Below are 18,303 nucleotides of genomic sequence, written 5' to 3' on the forward strand. Positions count from 1 at the left end.
AAGAAATGCTTGGCTCTGATTGGGAGACATCATGTGTCATTATCAAGCAGGACAAGGGTGTAACTCAAGCTTCACTGTTCTAACAGAGTCTCATTGGCAGGGCCTCTGGTTCCTTGATAAGGGTGGGGGTGGAGGCAGTTCTTTAATGGTCCCATTTATATGTAAACTATAGAGAGGTAATTGAGCATTGTGCTGTCCACATATATGGTCCCATATATTTTCCTAGACTTAAGATCAGATTTTTGCTTTAAGAGTAGAGGAGCCTCTTTATCCACTTTCTATTTACTCGTAAACATCTTCAGGGATGAAATGATCTATTTTCTATTAATAATCCATTCCCTTGAGGAATTGTTTAGGTACCAAAGCAATCTCTGCTGTGCTGCAATTTAAATCCAATTCCTTTTATTTTGACCTGGGTGCACATGGAGGAACAGAGAACAAGATGCTACTAAAAGCTGAAAACACCTGTCTAGTGGCAGGAGTATTTAGCTATTTTCAGCTTTCTGCCTAAAGAAACTGATGGGTGATATGCAGGTAGCATTCCTGTGCCTGTTGTCACTCGAGGAAAAGGGAATTGCATGAGGTATCACTGAGTAAAGACATTGAAAAGTATTAGAAGGCAGAGTCAGGTTGCAGGTATGGGTTTCTGAGGGCAGATGTTAAGGAGGAAAGGAGAGGTAAGTGCCCCCTAGGGTGACAGAGGGTTGCTCCGCAGCTTGCAGGGGACCTAGGACAAAGCCAAGGGAAGCTGGGCTGGGCAGGGTGCTATCGGGCATTGCTCTTTTTCTGAATTCTAACATGTCCCCAAAGATTATGTTGTACATCTTTAAATGCCAGAAGCAATTATCTAGAAATTAAGAAGTGAGGAAGCAGTGCTAGACTTTAAATAAAGTTCAGTGTGGTAGGAAAGGAAAGGAAGTCTAACAACATGCTAGGGAGGCACAGAATTGAACAGATGGCCTCAGAGAATGTTTGGGGAAAGATCAATAAAGAAATGTAGCTGGGTCTGGGCAGACAGGAGAGATGGTGATTGTTCCTGGGAAAGCTGTGCGGGAGAGAGGGGCTCCAGACACCCCAGGAATGCACAGCCCTCCTGTATTTCTTTCTGAGAGAAACAGTCAACTTAAAGCAAAATCACTAGAAGCTCAAAAAGATGTACCACATAGAAAGTAGCCTTCTTGACACACGAGTTTAGTAGAGAAAATCCGGCGCAGTCTCTAATTATGAGGAGACAATCATCTTGTATGGTCTCTGTACACATTGAAAGGGTAGGCATTCTCATCTTCCCCTGGAGATTACAATCTCTGAAGCTAACAGCGGCTACCAAGGGAGAAAACGTGCTAGCACTAGAAAAAGCAATTTACCAAACAGTGCCCCGCTGGCCTAAAAGCTAATTCAGTTCCAAAATGGAGCAAATTAGTCCCTTCTCAATGCTGAGATGGAACCCACAGCTTTGTAATTGGGCGATAAAACAATTAAGGCTTCAACATTAGTCAAGATCCAAGGCTAACATTTAGGAATGCAATAGCTTTGTCTGGATGGCAGATACGTCCAGTTTTCTCAACTTATTTATCTCATTATATTCTGAACAGGATGCTGTTGTGCTCCAGGTGGCACATATCCACCTTAACAACTGAGCAACCATGGGGAGGTGGCTGAAGTGAGAGAGAAGCAGGAAAGGTCCCATAAGCCCCAACTGAGCAGCGGTGACAACTTCCACGGAGGGCCGTCGGAAGCCTCCAAAGAAGCAGGTGTCACTAATAGGGCACTTTCAGGAGCAAAGCATGGGGACTGATCTTCTAAAATAGAACAACCAGATGCTCCATGAAATCAGTATCTCAAATGTTTCAGTTTTTAAAGAGAATGAGTCTACATATCATCAAACTACTTAAGATGCAATGTGTGTAAGCTGAGATAAATGCTAATAGTACTTTTATTATTAGAGGAGATATTAAGTGCCAGGTATCATGCGCTTGTGTGTGAACCCTCAACACACACATAGGAGCCAAAGCAATTGACAGTTATGGCTCCCAGAGCAATCTTCATCTGGAACTACAAAGGAATAATTAGTACTACTGAATTCACCTAACAAGATGTAATCACCCATAAAAAACGCTACAAGATAGAAGTAAACCCAAAGTTATGATAAAACTGGGAATAATAAGTTTCAACTTTTAAATTCTTAGTGTAACTCCTCAACTACAAATTTGCATTAATCTGATAATTTTCATTTAATAAACATGCTTTAAATTCTAGACAGGGAACCTTATACATACACATCAGAAATAAATAAAAAAATCATCTTGCGGTTCCATCTCTTTGTATTTATTTTAAAGGACTCTTTTAGAGAAACTAAAATGGCTGGCATTATAGAAAATGCTTGCAGTTGAAGGGGGGGGGTTTACAAACTTAGGCTTTTACAAGTAGTTTTTTCCCCCTTAGTTTTAGTTTTGCCAAATATACCTGAAACACTTTAGAAATATCACTGAAAATCAAAGAATAGAAACATGAAACAATGTGCATTGTGTGGCCGGTTGTTGGTATGCTTAATAATATTTTTTAAACAAATGAGTCTGGAAAATAGCCTTTTTAAAAATATATAAAAATGTATAATATATTATCATTTATCTTAAGTATGTTTCCACTCCTGTATACAAAGGTCAGGTCCCAGATGCTCCTTATGAATTGTCTTAATGAGCCTTATGGAAATTTCATATGAAAGGAAGCTCCAAGTAGTCTTATTAAAACTGGCTAATAGCACCAAGAATGGATTGCTCAAGTTTAGAAGTGGCACACACACCAGTGAGCATAAGAACCTCTAAGGAAGTCTGTGAAGGTGTGGATTTCAAGATCCTACCCCCTGAAGTTTGATGTAAAAAGTGTGACCTGGGTCCAGGAATCTACTTCTTAGCAAGTTCCTCCAGGGATTCAGGCACAAATGGTTTCTGAGCCACATTTTGGAAAATACAGGTATAGAAAATGTAAATTCAGTGGGTAAGGAAAGCTTTAAGGGTAAATTTTCTCTCCCCCTCTCTCTCTGTCCATATACACACACACATAAGATTTAACTATCTATGTCAAAGTGATATTTAGGAAGAGTACCTCAAAATCATTTTGAAGTATGTTAAAACTAATGGTAATTTTGTAAACACTTAAAAACATACAAGGAAACTGAGACTTCTTGGCTAGTAGCTTCTTGGCTAAACAAAATCATAATTCATTTTTTCAATCTTCAAAAACACCTGGGTGATTCCAATACTGTCTAATTCTGAGTAGATGAACATTAATGAAACATATATATGATAACTATATTATGTCATAATACAATAAATGTAATAAATAATAATATATTCAATATATCAACCCTATCCACAGTGTTCAATAATGGCAAATTGATTTGCATTATTTTGCAGAAGTCAATCCTATCATTTACATGGTAATTTTCTTTTTTTTAAAGATAGGATATCTTAATGCAGATTTGGGCATGGGGGATGGAAGGATCAGAAAAAAGTTGAAGTAACTCTTAAATATGCGTTAAGAAACATCTTTTAAGATCAAGTGGTCTAAAGGGAATCCAAAGTGCCTCCTCATGTCCTCATTAATGTGTAATATTAAAGACTTCAAAATCTTTTTTCCTGCCAGAATTCAATGAAAAACTGGCATCTGTGAAATGTGAATCTCAGCTTGGGAGTGAAATCAGAAGCAGAAAGGATATGAGGGATTGCAAAGAGTTGAGCAAATACGTGGAAGGAAGAACCCCAAGCCATCTGCCAAGGTGCCACATACGTCATGATGAACTGTAACTTGTGAAGCAGGTCCCCGAGCTGAAAGCAAAAGAAAAAAGGTTTGATCAGAGAGGACACCAACAGTGGTAGCTGCATCAAGGTCATATACAGAACATGTGTCAGTTAGAAAGGGCCAATGAAACTGATCTTTTCTCTATTCCTCTTACCTTCCTTTGTCCTGTCAGCATTGCAGCCTTTTGATGGTATTTCAAAATAGCAACAGGCTGATCAGAAGAAAGCTTGCATGATTAATCTCAATAAATTTATCATTTTGGCCTATGGACATGGTATATCTCTGCTTTTCTTAGGAGAGTAATCATAGCTTAGTTTCCTGCTTCATATGGGAACTTTTAGACACAGCGGTAGAGAACATCTGCCGGCCCATGAAATCATTTAGTCTGGCCCTTCCAAGGCAACTTCAGGCAGGACTCAAAATTCAATAAATCTATTGTAGGTTATTCTTTAGGTTGATAATTTTGTATGGTCCACACATGAGGGTATAAAAACCCAAATGGGGACCGGCTGTGGCACAGTGGGTTAATCTTCCACCTGCGGCGCCAGCGTCCCATATGGTCACCAGTTCTAGTCCTGGCTGCTCCTCTTCCAATCTGGCTCTCTATTGTGGCCTGGGAAAGTGGTGGAAGATGGCCCAAGTCCTTGGGCCCCTGCACCCGTGTGGAGGACCCGGAGGAGGCACCTGGCTCCTGGCTTTGGATTGGCCCACCTCCGACAGTTGGGGCCATTGGCGAGTGAACCAACGGATGGAAAACCTTTTTCTCTGTTTCTCCCTCTCACTGTAACTCTACCTCTCAAATAAAAAAAAAAAAAAATCTTAAAAAAAAAAAAAAAAAAAAACCCACCCAAATGGCCCTTGGCAGAAAAAAAATTCTCCACTCCTGCAGGGAGATTAATGCACAAACCTATTATTGACAGTGTTGAGGTTTTTCTGCATTAATTTCATTTTATCTCCTCAACTGTTCTTGCTGGGGAAAACAGCTCCATACCATTGAACTTCAAGCCAGGATAAGATCTGGGAGCTGTTGCTTTGGTTAGATAAGCCAGCACACAAAAAAAGTGAGTTTTGGGGAGATGTAGAGACCACAGAAGAGAGCCCTTAGATGGACCAAGTCCAAGTCAGGAGGAATACGAAGGGGTGAATATGCTCAGTGATTTTGGCTGGATTCTAGATTATGAATCTATGAATCATAATATTCTAGATTGTGAATATGCAGGGAAAGATGGAGAAAAATGAGTTTCCCAGTGTGTACACTTCCGTTTATGGTTGGAATAGAAGATGAATCTCAGATGCAAAATTATGCTGCTGTCATTTCTAGATGCAGTCAATTAGTATTCTACCAGTACCCCCAACCCCCCAAATCCACATACATTCTTTATCCATAATGAAAACTTCAAGTGGTATGATGTGTTTGCTCCTAGGCTAAAACAATAAAACACATTCTTCAAGGCCATGGATATAAGAAGAGAAGGACAAATAGAATTTTTATTAGGCTTAATAGCTATTATATAGAATAGCAAAAAGTCATCATGAAAAGAGGCCATGGGTTGGGAAATAGGGTGAGTAACAAAAAGTTCAAGCACAGAGATAACAGCCCTTGAATGAAATGTCTACCTGTGGTTTTGAAACCAAAAGATGAAGTGACTCTGATTTGTTCCATGAAAATATAATGACCCAAAAGAAGGCTAATTAGAATCCTTCCCAAATCTTCCTAAATTTTTCTTGTCTCACTTGATTCTCACCAATATCCTGGTTTTGAAGAAAGTTTACAGTATAATTAAAGATTGTTAGAGAAACCATAGAAGATGAACCAAGGATAAAAGGCCTCTCAGAGGCACAGCGAGCACACAAAACCATTAGGAGGCCACAGGCATCATGTTAAGTATAGAACTTGGTTGGGGGCGAGCTCAATTTGCCCATCAGGGACTCTCCTCAGAGACATTTTAGGTGTAAACTGAAGAATTTCAGATAGAGAAAAGAGATGGGTAGGGTTGCCCAGGAAAGAGAGAGAGAAAAAAAGAGGGAGAGAGGAAGAGAGGGAGAGAGGCAGAAGGAGGAGAGGGGGAGAGGGGGGGAAGGAAGGAGAGGGAGAGGGAAAAAGGGAGGGAGAGAGCTGGAGAGAAGAGAGAGAGAGGATCAAACACAGAAGCAAATAAGGAAGGTGGAGGGATATGAAGGGACAGATAAAAAAAGAAAAGAAAAATGGAAGAAAAAGTAAGATGAGACTGGGTACGGGCTACTATAAAGGAATATGAATACTGGGAAAGGAAAACTGGTGTCTAAATTTTGCTGAAACTCTTCACTTTCTTTACTCTCACTCATTTGCATCAACAGGGGGTTGAGCTCAATGGCATTTAAGTTCTTTCAGAATGACCACTATGGCTTTAATCCTGGGCTTTGTTTAAGCCACCAGAATCCATTCCAGATGGGATTCCATAGTCCCCTGTGCCTGTGAGAGTCTAGTAATGGAGAACACAGCATTTTGGTCAGCTTGAGGTTCCAACTTTCATGAATAAAAAATAGAGTCTGTGGGGAGCAACTGGGAGCAACTCGGACTAGACTAAGTTACTGGAATTAAGACTTATTCTATACATCTGCTCTCCCACAATATGGCGCTGAGAAGGGAGAAACAGCTTCTACGCAGCTGCCTCCAGTTCAACCAATAAACTGTAGGACCTGCTCCTGATTGGAGGAGAGCAGCATACTCGGCGTGTGGGTAGCAGAGTTGGGATTGGTGGAAGAGGACTATAAAGGAGGAGAGAGACAACATGCACCAGGAACATCTAAGGGGAACATCTATCTGAAGGAACACCTGTGCAGCCCCCGAGAGAGCCGGCCGGCGGTGTGCCGCTCCCCCGCGGAAGTGGGGAAAGTGGCCAGGGGGAACCGCCCTTCCACGGAGGTGGAAGGGACAGTAGCCAACCCGGGAAGAACCAGCAGCAAACCCGGGGAGGGCCGAGCAGACGAAAGAACAGCGCAGGTTCCTGTGTCATTCCTCCACGAAGACGGGGAGCGACATAATGGTGCCGTGACTCGGATATGAAGCCTAGGCAGGGTTTAGTGTCGTTCCTCCACGAAGAGGGGGAGCGACAGAGTCTTCTCCCTACCACCCTTTTTTCAGCCAATAGGTGACTTGCAGAGAGAGAGAGAGAGAGAGAGAGAGAGACAGAGAGACAGAGAGAGATGGTAGTTCCAACAGACACTTGACACACTTCTGTGAAAAGACATGATTTCTTTTCAAACCCAATATTCTTTCCTTTCATCCCCACCATTAGCACAACCAAGAAAAGACCATGTTAAATTGCACAAAGCATTCAAACACACGATGTCTGGTCTACAGCAAAAGCAAAAGTCCTAAGTGATGGCAAGCTCTTTTGCTAATTTATGTCTAACCATACTCTATCACATAAAATATTTCCAGATTTGAAATTCTCTATTCATCGGACTGTTAAGAATTTTTAGTTTAGTTATTAAGAATTAATCTTATGACTCATTCCTAAGTGAAAACTGTAAGCATGAACAAGACTACCTTATATGATGGGTGGCCCCCAAATGCCCTAAAAATGAATCATGGGTTATGGAAAGTTACTCCTGTTGGAGTTCCAGTGTATTACTGTATCCTGGGAGGCTTTTAAGCCACCTTCTGAAAAGCTGATAAGTAGGTCAGGCATAGCAACTACAATCAGACAGGCTGCCCCAGGGAAAGCCTCATCTGCAAATTTAAAGCTCTAACAAGTTCAACTTTGCTGTATTATGATTAAATGAATTTATTACAATTATTTTTTGCTTATCACAGCAACTTGTATTTACACATAAGCAAAGCCAGTAATCAGACATCTAAGGATTCCAAACACAAGCACTCTCATGCTCTAATTGCAGCCAAGGCCCCAGGTATCTTCGCTCTTTTCCTGTCTCTCCATTTTTTTTTTTTTCATGAATATGGTGAAGAATAAAATGCATGCTTTGCAAGAGATTTTCAAGATGAAGCTTAAAAATAGCCTTTGCTATTCTCAACCATGAAAAGGACAGATCTCTTGAAGGTCAGTTCTTTATATATTTATGATTCTTCCACAACACAGCCATGTAATGCTTCTCCACAAAGCTCAGCAGAAAAAGGGATGTGTTGTAGCCAAGTCAGAAAGCAACACAGCACAATGTTTAAGAGCATGGGCTTGGGGAGGGCATTTGGTACAGTAGGTAAGATGCCTCTTGAGATGCCTGCATTTCATATCAGAGTGCCTGGGTTCAAGTCCAGTCTCAGCTTCTGATTTCAGCTTCCTGCTAATATGCCCTCTAGGAGGCAGCAGGTAATGGCGCAAGTACTTGGGTCCCTGCCGCCTACATGGGAGACCCAGACTGAACTTCAGGCTCCTGGTTTCAGTTTATTTTAGCCCCAGCTGCTTGGGCATTTAGGGAGTGAACCAATGAATGGAGGATCTCTCTCTCTCTCTCTCTCTGCGCATTTCAAATAAAAATCAATCAATCAACTTTTTTTTTTTTTTTGGAAAGAGCATGGGCTTAAGTACATAGTGCCTGGGTTTGAATCCAAGTTCTATGTCTATTCATAAATATCCTCATCTATAAAACTGAGATGATTATAGTAACTTCTCACTGTGGCATTTGATGATTAGATGACTTCGTCTTTGCTAAGGACTTAGGACAGTGCCTGACAAATGTAAGTACAGTATAACAGGTTGAAAAATACATTTTAGGGCAAGTGGACACCTTTTACTGAGCATGTACTTTGCTCACAATCCAGTAATTTTACAGCCCTCTGCCCCTAAAATTGAAACTTACTGAGTCCAGGCCCTCTAGAGAAGGGAGCCAGGCTCAGAGAGGCTAAGTGGATGACAGGATGTTATTGAACCATCTGCAACCAGAGGTTGAAGTTCTTGCTCCTCCTTCTAGCAGTGTTTCTACCAAGCTTTACCAGGTGCACTTAAGGTCACAAGCCTTCTGTGAACTTCAGCAACCAGGAAAACCCTGCCTGACACACAGCAGTGGAGTGAAGGTGTTACTTATCCAGGCCTTCCTGCCCACAGCAGAGGGGCAGAAGCCCAAGCATGGACATGACAACTTAACAGCTACAGCTACTACTTGGAACCTTGTTCTCCCAAGCGTCCAGAGATGAAGGACCACAATGTGTCCTGGTTCACCCAATTACAGTATCAATGCACAATTAATAAAATACAATACCAGCTAACAAACCTGACAACACTGAAGTGGATCTCAAAAAGGCGGATTGCTGGGTGCATAGCTACGAGATTTCTGTTGCTCACATATTTTATCATTAAAGTATGGACAGGCATGATCTAGGTTAAAAAGGCTCAACTTTGTATTTCCCCTTTATACTTTGTACTTCATTTCAATGGTAGAGTACAGGGAAGGAATAAAAAGTTTCTGGATATCAAAAACTGATTTTAAGTACAAAATGAAACCTAAATACTGATTAGCAATGAGAAATAAGAAACATTTTGTGCATCAAAATCAGGCCACTGTAAATGAAATAATGAAACATTTAAGGTAAGATTTAGTGAAAACAACCACACCAACCCCTTTCCAGTAAGCACAACCACATCCAGAATACTATTGCATTGCCATACTTTAAATAGACCCATTTAGGTGAGCTATGGACTTTCTCAGACATTTGGAGGCTTCTGTTTTTATGAAGCTTATGTCACCCCTAACAATGTTTTCTAAGATCTTAAATTGCCACACTATTTTTTTTTGGCTTATGCTATTTTATTTTATTTTATGCATATGCATGCATAATATATATTATATAATATATACATATTCTATATAATATACAATATATTAGTGGGTACTATATATTATTAACTCAGTGATATGAATTTGTGGAGGCAGAAAAATATTATACAAATATCTGCTATAAGATGAATCATCTTTTCAAACACGTAACAGTTTTTTTTTTTTTTTTCTTGAGCTTGGGCTTTTCTTTTTTTTTTTTTTTTTAACTTTTATTTAATGAATATAAATTTCCAAAGTACGATTTATGGATTACAATGGCTTCCCCCCCATACCGTCCCTCCCACCCACAACCCTCCCCTTTCCCACTCCCTCTCCCCTTCCATTCACATCAAGATTCATTTTCGATTATCTTAATAAAATTGCCACACTATTAAAGAGTGTAATAAGCCGGCGCTGGAGCTCACTAGGCTAATCCTCCGCCTTGCGGCGCCCGGCATACCGGGTTCTAGTCCCGGTCAGGGCGCCAGATTCTGTCCCGGTTGCCCCTCTTCCAGTCCAGCTCTCTGCTATGGCCCGGGAGTGCAGTGGAGGATGGCCCAAGTGCTTGGGCCCTGCACTCCATGGGAGACCAGGAGAAGTACCTGGCTCCTGCCATCGGATCAGCGCGGTGCACAGGCCGCAGCGCACCAGCCGCGGCGGCCATTGGAGGGTGAACCAACGGCAAAGGAAGACCTTTCTCTCTGTCTCTCTCTCTCACTGTCCACTCTGCCTGTCAAAAAAATTTAAAAAAATAAAAAAATAAGAATGTAATAAAAACTTCACAAGTTACTGAAGTATGACTATAAGAGAAAACAAAATCATTTGGGTTTTTTCCATAGAAACAGTAGGAAAAGAGCAAAGAAAAACACAATGGAGCAATTCTTTCTGTCTCCTAAGGAAAGACACCATACATACTCATTTCAATTGATCTATTTTGGAACTATCTTTTCAGTTAGGCATAGACATGTCACTATATGTTTGCTGTGAAACTCAATTTATGTAAATCCACAAACTATCTTAAATGTCACCAAATAAAGGTAGTTCCAAAACATTATCTTGCTAATACTTTCTGCAATAAATATAAATAAGTCACATGCTGTCTCTACTCTGCAGATATCCCTGCCTAACCTCAGTGACCACTCACTGAGTTCTCTGATACTTGAGCATTATCACAGGACACGTACATAAGCTATTCCATTTGACTGACAGGCAACTGCCCTCCCAAACCTGATCACCACCTTTTCTCCTATTTCTCCAGTTTTATTAATCTCCCCGATCAGCTCCATCACTTGTCTTTTTTTGAATTTTGCAGTCAGACACAGTTAGTTTCCTTCTCATAAAGATGCATATTTTGGTTAACATCATACGAAATTTAGGACAACCAATATTTGGACATGCAGGGCATATGGGACTAAAGGGAGTTACAGAAACTGGCTGCTGTGTTAAAGGTGCATTTAGTTCACAATTAGAGAACAGTGAAGAAGTGGAAAGCAGGCAAACAAGATGAAGAGAAATTTGGAGATTGTAGAGGAAACAAGTTAATGCATTCAGGGAGAGCCTCATCAGGGCACTAAAAGTTGGGAACAAAGAAATTGAGAACAACCACCTGACAATTTCAAAGCAAAGGCAACAATATGAGGTGAAGAAAAATATTCAGGAAGAAATGGAGAAAGTAATGCCAGTGACATCTCAAATGTGAGGCACCACTTTTTGCAGAAGGGGTATACCACTTTTATACAATAAAAATTTGATAACCTTCATATGACCATTAAATTTTAAGACACTAGATTTAAAACATAAAAATTCTGAAAGTCACACTTCTAGCCCTATGAACTACAGCAGAACTAGACCACTGTGTCACTTATAGACAGAGCTGACACTAATTAAAGCAAAAGAAATCACTTCAAGGGTTACATCTACAGGTTCACCTAGAACCAAAGTGAAAGCCACAAGTCAAGTGATACTCTGCATTCAATCTAAATCATAAACTCTTTTCCAATAAACCTATTCCATAAAGAAGAAGATGATACTACACTAGATATGCAGATGTCAATGTAGGGCCACAGAGAGCATAAGGAACAAGGTAGCGTGACACCTCCAAGAGAAAACTATAGTTCTCCAGAATTAGATCCTGATCTTAAGGAATTCAATGTACTGCCAGAAATAGAATTCAAAATGGTTGTAAGGAAACTCAATGTGATATAAGAGAAAATACAGATAAATTAAAGGAATGAGGAAAACAATGAGTGATGTGAATGAGCATATTACTAAGGGGATAGAAATCATTAAGAAGAACAAAACAGAAATTTTGGAGATGAAATATTCAATCAGTGAAATAAAAAAATATTACTGAGAGTTTTAATAGCAGAATAGACCAAATGGAGGAAAGAATTTCTGACCTCAAGGGCAACACTTTTCAAATAATTTGTTCACACAAAAATAAAGAGAAAATAATTTAAAAGAATGAAGAAAGACTACATGAAATATGAGATGCTATTAAATATCAAATATATGTACTATAAGTATATATATAGGAAAAAGTCATTGAGAACCTGCTAAATGAAATAGTAGCTGAAAATTTCCCAGATCTTGAAAGACACATGGACATCCAGTTACAAGAAGCTCAAAGTACCCCAAGTAGATTTAATCAAAAAATATTTTCTCCAAATTAAATTAACATCAGACTTTTCAGCCTAAACCCTACAGGCCAGAAGAGAGTGGGATGATATATTCAAGATCTTAAAAGAAAAACTCCCTTGGGCCAGTGCTGTGGCAGAGTGGGCTAAGCCTCTGCCTGCAGTACCGGCATCTCATATGGACTCCGGTTCAAGTCGCAGCTGCTCCTCTTCTGATCCAGCTCTCTGCTATGGCCTGGGAAAGCAGTAGAAGATGGCTCAAGTGCTTGAGCCCCTGTACCGTTTGGAGACCAGGAAGAACCTCCTGGCTCCTGGCTTCAGATAGGTCCAGCTCCGGCTATTGCTGCCATTTGGGAAGTGAGAAAGCGGATGGAAGACCTTTCCCTCTGTCTCTCCCTCTCTCTGTCCATAACTCTACTTCCCAAATAAATAAATAAATCTTTAACAAAGAAAAGAAAAACTCCCAACCAATAACATTATATCCACTGAAACTATCTTTAAGAAGTGTAAGAGAAATAAGGTATTTTCCAGGTAAGCAAAAACTGAGAGAATATACCACCACCAAACTAGCCTTACAAGAAATTCTGAAGGGAGTCCTACAACAGAAGTAAACATGAAAACACATGACTCCACCAAATACATTAACAGAACAGGTATAATCAGCATCCAATCAACAAAATGACAGGTATTATCTATCGGTAGTAACCTTGAATGTAAGTGGATTAAATTCTCTAGGCAAAGGACTTAGACTGGCTGACTGTATATAAAACCAAGACCCCACAATATGCTGCGTACAAGAAACTCACTTCATAAAGTAAAAATAAATATAGAGCAAAAGTGAATGGCTGGAAAAATATATCAAGCAAATGAAAACCAAAAACAATCAGGAGTAGCTATTATTATTAATAGCAGCTAAAACAGACTGTAAGTGAAAAACTATAAAAAAGAGAAAAAGGAGGACTTCGTATTTTCATAAAAGGTTTGATTCAACATGAAAATTTAACAATCATAAATATATACACACCCAACACAAGACCACCCAGGTACATACAGCAAATACTAGTAGACCTAAAAAGGAGAGTTAGATTCCAATACAAAAATAGTAGATGACTTCAATACCCCACTCTCATCAATGGACAGATCATCCAGACAGAAAATCAATAAAGACACATCACAGTTGAAACATACTATCGAACAAATGGACCTAACAGACATTTACAGGACATTTCACCCAACAGCTACATAATACACATTCTTCTCATCAGCACTTGGAACATTTTCTAGGATAGGTCACATATTAGGCCACAAATCAAGTCTCAGAAAACTTAAAAAGATCGAATTCATACCATGTATCTTCTTAGACTACAAAGGAATAAAACTAGAAGTCAACAACAATAAGAATAGAAGATTCTTAAATATATGGAAATTAAACAACTTGTTACTGAATGGTCAACAGGTTATTGAAGAAATTAAAAAGGAAAGCAAAAACTTTCTTGAAATAAATGAAAGTGAAAACACAATATATCAAAACTTATTAGATACAGTAAAAGCAGTATTGAGGGAAGTTTCTAACTAAGTGCTTCCATTAAAAAAAAGAAATGTCTCAAATAAATGATCTAATGATGCACCTCAAAGACTTAGAAAAATAAGAATGGTGCCAGCATTGTGGCATAGTGGATAAAGTCACAACCTGCAATGCCAGCATCCCAAATGGGCACTGGTTTGAGTCCCAGCTGCTCTGCTTCCAATCCAGCTCCTTGTTAATGGCCTGGGGAAAGCATCAGAGGATGCTCCAGGTATTTGGGCCCCTGCCACCCATGTGGGAAATGAAGTTCTTGGCTCCTGGCTTTGGCCTGGCCCAGGCCTAGCAATTGCAGCTACCTGGGCAGTGAACCAGATGGAAAATTTCTCTACCATTCTATCTCTCCCTAACTCTGACTATCAGATGAATAAATAAGTATTTAAAAAGAAAGAAAGAAAAACAAGAACAAACCAAACCCCAAATCAACAGGAGACATGAAATAATAAGGATCCAAGCAGAAATAAATGAAACTGAAACTAAAACAGTAACAGTGGCTGGTGTTGTGCTACAGTGGGTAAAGTCATCTGTTGTGACACCAGCATCCCATATGGGTGCTGGTTCATGTACCAGCTGCTCAACTTCTGTTCCAGTTTCCTGCTAAAGTACCTGGGAAAAGCAGCAGAAGATGGGCCAAGTGCTTAGGCCCCTGCCACACATGTGGGAGACTCAGAGGACGCTCCCAGTTCCAGGCTTCTGCATGGCTCAGTCCTGGCCGTTGGGCTACTTAGGGAGTGAACCAGTGCATGGAGGATCTCTCAATCTCTCTCTCTGTCTCCACCTATCTCTCTGTAACTCTGACTTTCAAATAAAACAAATACATCTTAGGAAAAAAAAAAACAAAACAGAATAAATCAATAAGATAAAAAGTTGTGTTTTTTTTTTTTTTTGAGAGGATTAAACAAAATAGACAAACCTTTAGGCAAACTAGCAAAGAGAAAAAAAGAAAACACTCAAATAAATAAAATTAGAAGTGAAAAAGAAGACATTACAGCTGATAGCACTATAATACAAAATATTATAAAAAACTACTATGAAACACTATCTGCTAATGAACTGGATAACCTCAAAGAAATGCATAAATTCCTGGAAACATATACTCTACTAAGATTAAATCAAGGAGATACAGACAATCTGAAGAGACCCATAACAAGCAGTAAGATAGTAAGATCAAAGCAGTAATTAAAAGTCTTTCATTGGGGCAGTGCTGTGGTGTAGGGTATAAGGCCACCACCTGCAGTGTTGGCATCCCATATGGGCGCCAGTTCGAGTCCTGGCATCTCCACTTCTGATTCAGCTCTCAGTTATGGCTTAGGAAGACAGTGGAAGATGGCCCAAATGCTTACGCCCCTGCACCCACATGGGAGACCTGGAAGAAGCTCCTGGCTTCAGATCAGCCCAGCTCCGGCCATTGTGGCCATTGGGGGAGTGAACCAGTGGGTGGAAGACCTCTTTCTCTCTCTCTCTCTCTGCCACTGCCTCTCAGTAACTCTGCCTTTCATTAAATAAATAAATCTTTTTTTTTTAAAAAAAGTCTTTCATCAAGGAAAAGTTCATGCCCTGATAGCTTTACTATTGAATTCTATAAACATTTAAAGAGGAACTAACTCCAATACTTTTCAAGGTATTCCCAAATATTGAACAAGATAAAACTCTGCCCAACTTTTTTTTTTTTTAAACAGGCCAGCATCACTCTGATACCAAAACCAAAAAAAAAGACACAACACAAAAACTACAGACATATATCTTTGATGAATATACATGCAAAAATTCTCAATAAAATACTAGCAAATCAAATCCAAAGCCACATGAAAAAGATCATAGATCATGATCAACTGGGATTTATTCCAATAATGCAAGGATGGTTTAACATTTGCAAATCAATAAATGTCATAAATCACATCAACAGAATGAAGAACAAAACCATATGGTCATCTTAGTAGATGTGGACAAAACACGATAAAATTCAACATCTTTTGCTGATAAAAACCGTCCACAAATTAGGTACAGCAGGAATATATAAAGGCTATATATGACAAACCATCAACCAATATCATACTGAATAGGCAACAGTTGAAAGCATTTCCCTTCAGATCTGAAACAAGACAAGGAGGTCCATTTTCACACTCTTATTCAATATAGTACTGGAAGTATTAGCATGGCTAGTTAGGGAGGAGAAAGGAATAAAAAAAAAACTAGAAAAGAGGAAGTCAAAATATCCATGTTTGCAGATGTGATGTTATAGATGGAAGCACCTAAATACTCCACTAAAAAGCTGCAGGAACTGATAAACCAATTAATTAAAGTTGCAGATTAAAACTTACAAGGGGCCGGCGCTGTGGCGCTGCAGGTTAACGCCCTACCCTGAAGCGCCAGCATCCCATATGGGTGCCAGTTCTAGTCCCGGCTGCTCCTCTTCTGATCCAGCTCTCTGCTATGGCCTGGAAAAGCAGTAGAAGATGGCCCAAGTCCTTGGGCCCCTGCACCTGTGTGGGAGACCCAGAAGAAGCTCCTGGCTCCTGGCTTCGGATCGGCACAGCTCCGGCTGTTGCAGCCAATTGGGGAGTGAACCAGCAGAAAGAAGACCTCTCTCTCTCTCTCTGCCTCTCCTCTCTCTGTGTAACTCTGACTTTCAAATAAATAAATCTTTTAAAAAAATTTAAGAAAATAAACATACAAAAAACAGTAGCTTTTTATATGCTAATGATGAATTCATTAGAAGAGAAATCAAGAAAGAAATACCATGCACAATAGCCCCCCTCAAAATCAAATATTTAGGAATAAATTTAACCAAAGTTAAAGATCTCTATGAAGAAAATTTAAAAATATTGATGAAGGAAATCATCAAGGACACAAAAAATGGGTATTCCTTGCTCATGGATTGGAAGAATCAATATCATTATAATGTCTACACTACCTAAAGCAATATATAGATTCAATGCAACCCCTATCAAAATACCAATGACATTCTTTACAGAATTAGGAAAAATAATCCTAGAATTCATATGGAATCACAAAACAGCCAGAATAGTCAAAGTGATCCTGAGTAAAAAAAAATCAAGCTAGAGACATCACAATACCTATCTTCAAAGCATACTACAAAAATATAGTAATTAAAACAGCATATGGGGCCGGTGCTGTGGTATAGCCGGTAAAGCTACCTCCTGCAGTGCTGGCATCCCATGTGGTCACCAGTTTGAGACCCAGCTGCTCCACTTCCAATCCAGCTCCCTGCTATGGCCTGGAAAAGCAGTGGAAGATGGCCCAAGTCCTTGGGCCCCTGCACCAGCATGGAAGACCTGGAAGAAGCTCTTGGCTCCTGGCTTCGAATCGGCAAGCTCCAGCATTGCTGCCATCTGGGGAGTGAACTAGCAGATAGAAGACCTCTCTCTCTCTCTCTCTCCCTCTGTATCTCTGCCTTTCAAATAAAATAAATAAATCTTAAAAAAAAAAACAAAACAGCATAATACTGGCATATGGACTGACATCCACATCAATGGAACAGAATAGAGAGTCCAGAAGTTAATCCACATACATATAGCCAGACGACCTTTGACAATAGTGCCTAGACCACATTTGGAGTAAGGATAATCTCTTCAATAAATGGTGTTGGAAAAATTGGATGTATATATGTAGAAGAATGAAATTAGACCCGTACCTCTCACCGTGGACAAAAATCAACTCAAGATGAATTGAAGACCTAAATTTAAGACCTGAGACTATGAAGCTTCTGGATGAAAAAGTCGGGAAAACACTCCAAGATGACTTCTTGGAGAAGACCAACAAAGCACAGGCAATGAAATCAAAACTAAACAAATGGGATTATATTAAACTCAGAAGCTTCTGCATAGCAAAGGAAATGATCAATAGAGTGAAGAGACATCCAACAGAATGGGAAAAAATATTTGCAAGCTATCTATCTAACAAAGGATTAGTATCCAGAAAACATCAGCAATTCCAAAAGTCAACAATAACAACTACAAAACAAAGAATCCAGTTGAGAAAGGGGCAAAGGACATCAATAGAAGGTTTTCAAAAGAAGAAATACAAATGGCTAACAAATATTTGAAAAAATGTTCAACATTATTACCCAGCAGGGAAATGTAAACACCTCACCACTGTCAGAATGGCTAAAATACAAAAGACAGAGAGCAACCAATGCTGGTAAGGATGTGGAGAAAGGGGAACACTTAAACACTGTTGGTGGGAATGTAAATTAGGCAGCTACTGTGGAAAACAATATGGAGATTTCTTAAAAAACTAGAAATAGACTTGGCATATAATCCAGCAATCCCACCACTGGGTATATATCCAAAAGACATGAACACGTTGTATTAAAGAAATACCTGCAGTACCATGTCTATAGCAGCACTGTTCACAATAGCCAAAATAAGGAATCAGCCAAGTTGTTCATCATCAGGTGAATGGACACACAAACACACACACACACAATGAATATTATTCAGCCATAAAAAGTACAAAATTGAATGATTTAAATCAAAATGGATGCAACAGCAGGACATCATGTTGAGTGAA

At 39.6% G+C, this 18,303-nt stretch overlaps 1 protein-coding gene across 4 annotated transcripts in view; it reads right to left on the reverse strand.

Annotated features, from left to right (window-relative positions):
- PCNX2 (pecanex 2) overlaps positions 1-18,303 on the reverse strand; it is a 324,088-nt gene that overhangs the window by 99,815 nt on the left and 205,970 nt on the right. For 2 of the 4 annotated variants that reach the window (XM_051821460.3, XM_089312276.1), the window contains one exon: positions 3,715-3,824. In XM_051821460.3, coding sequence (XP_051677420.1) covers positions 3,715-3,824 — 110 coding nt within the window. The remainder of the gene's footprint in view (positions 1-3,714; positions 3,825-18,303) is intronic. The other 2 variants (XM_008268254.4, XM_089312277.1) reach the window with 1 other exon arrangement.

The sequence above is a fragment of the Oryctolagus cuniculus genome, chromosome 13 (genome assembly GCF_051225735.1).
Source record: "Oryctolagus cuniculus isolate XC-2025 breed Fujian yellow rabbit chromosome 13, ASM5122573v1, whole genome shotgun sequence".
Taxonomy (NCBI): Eukaryota; Metazoa; Chordata; class Mammalia; order Lagomorpha; family Leporidae; genus Oryctolagus; species Oryctolagus cuniculus.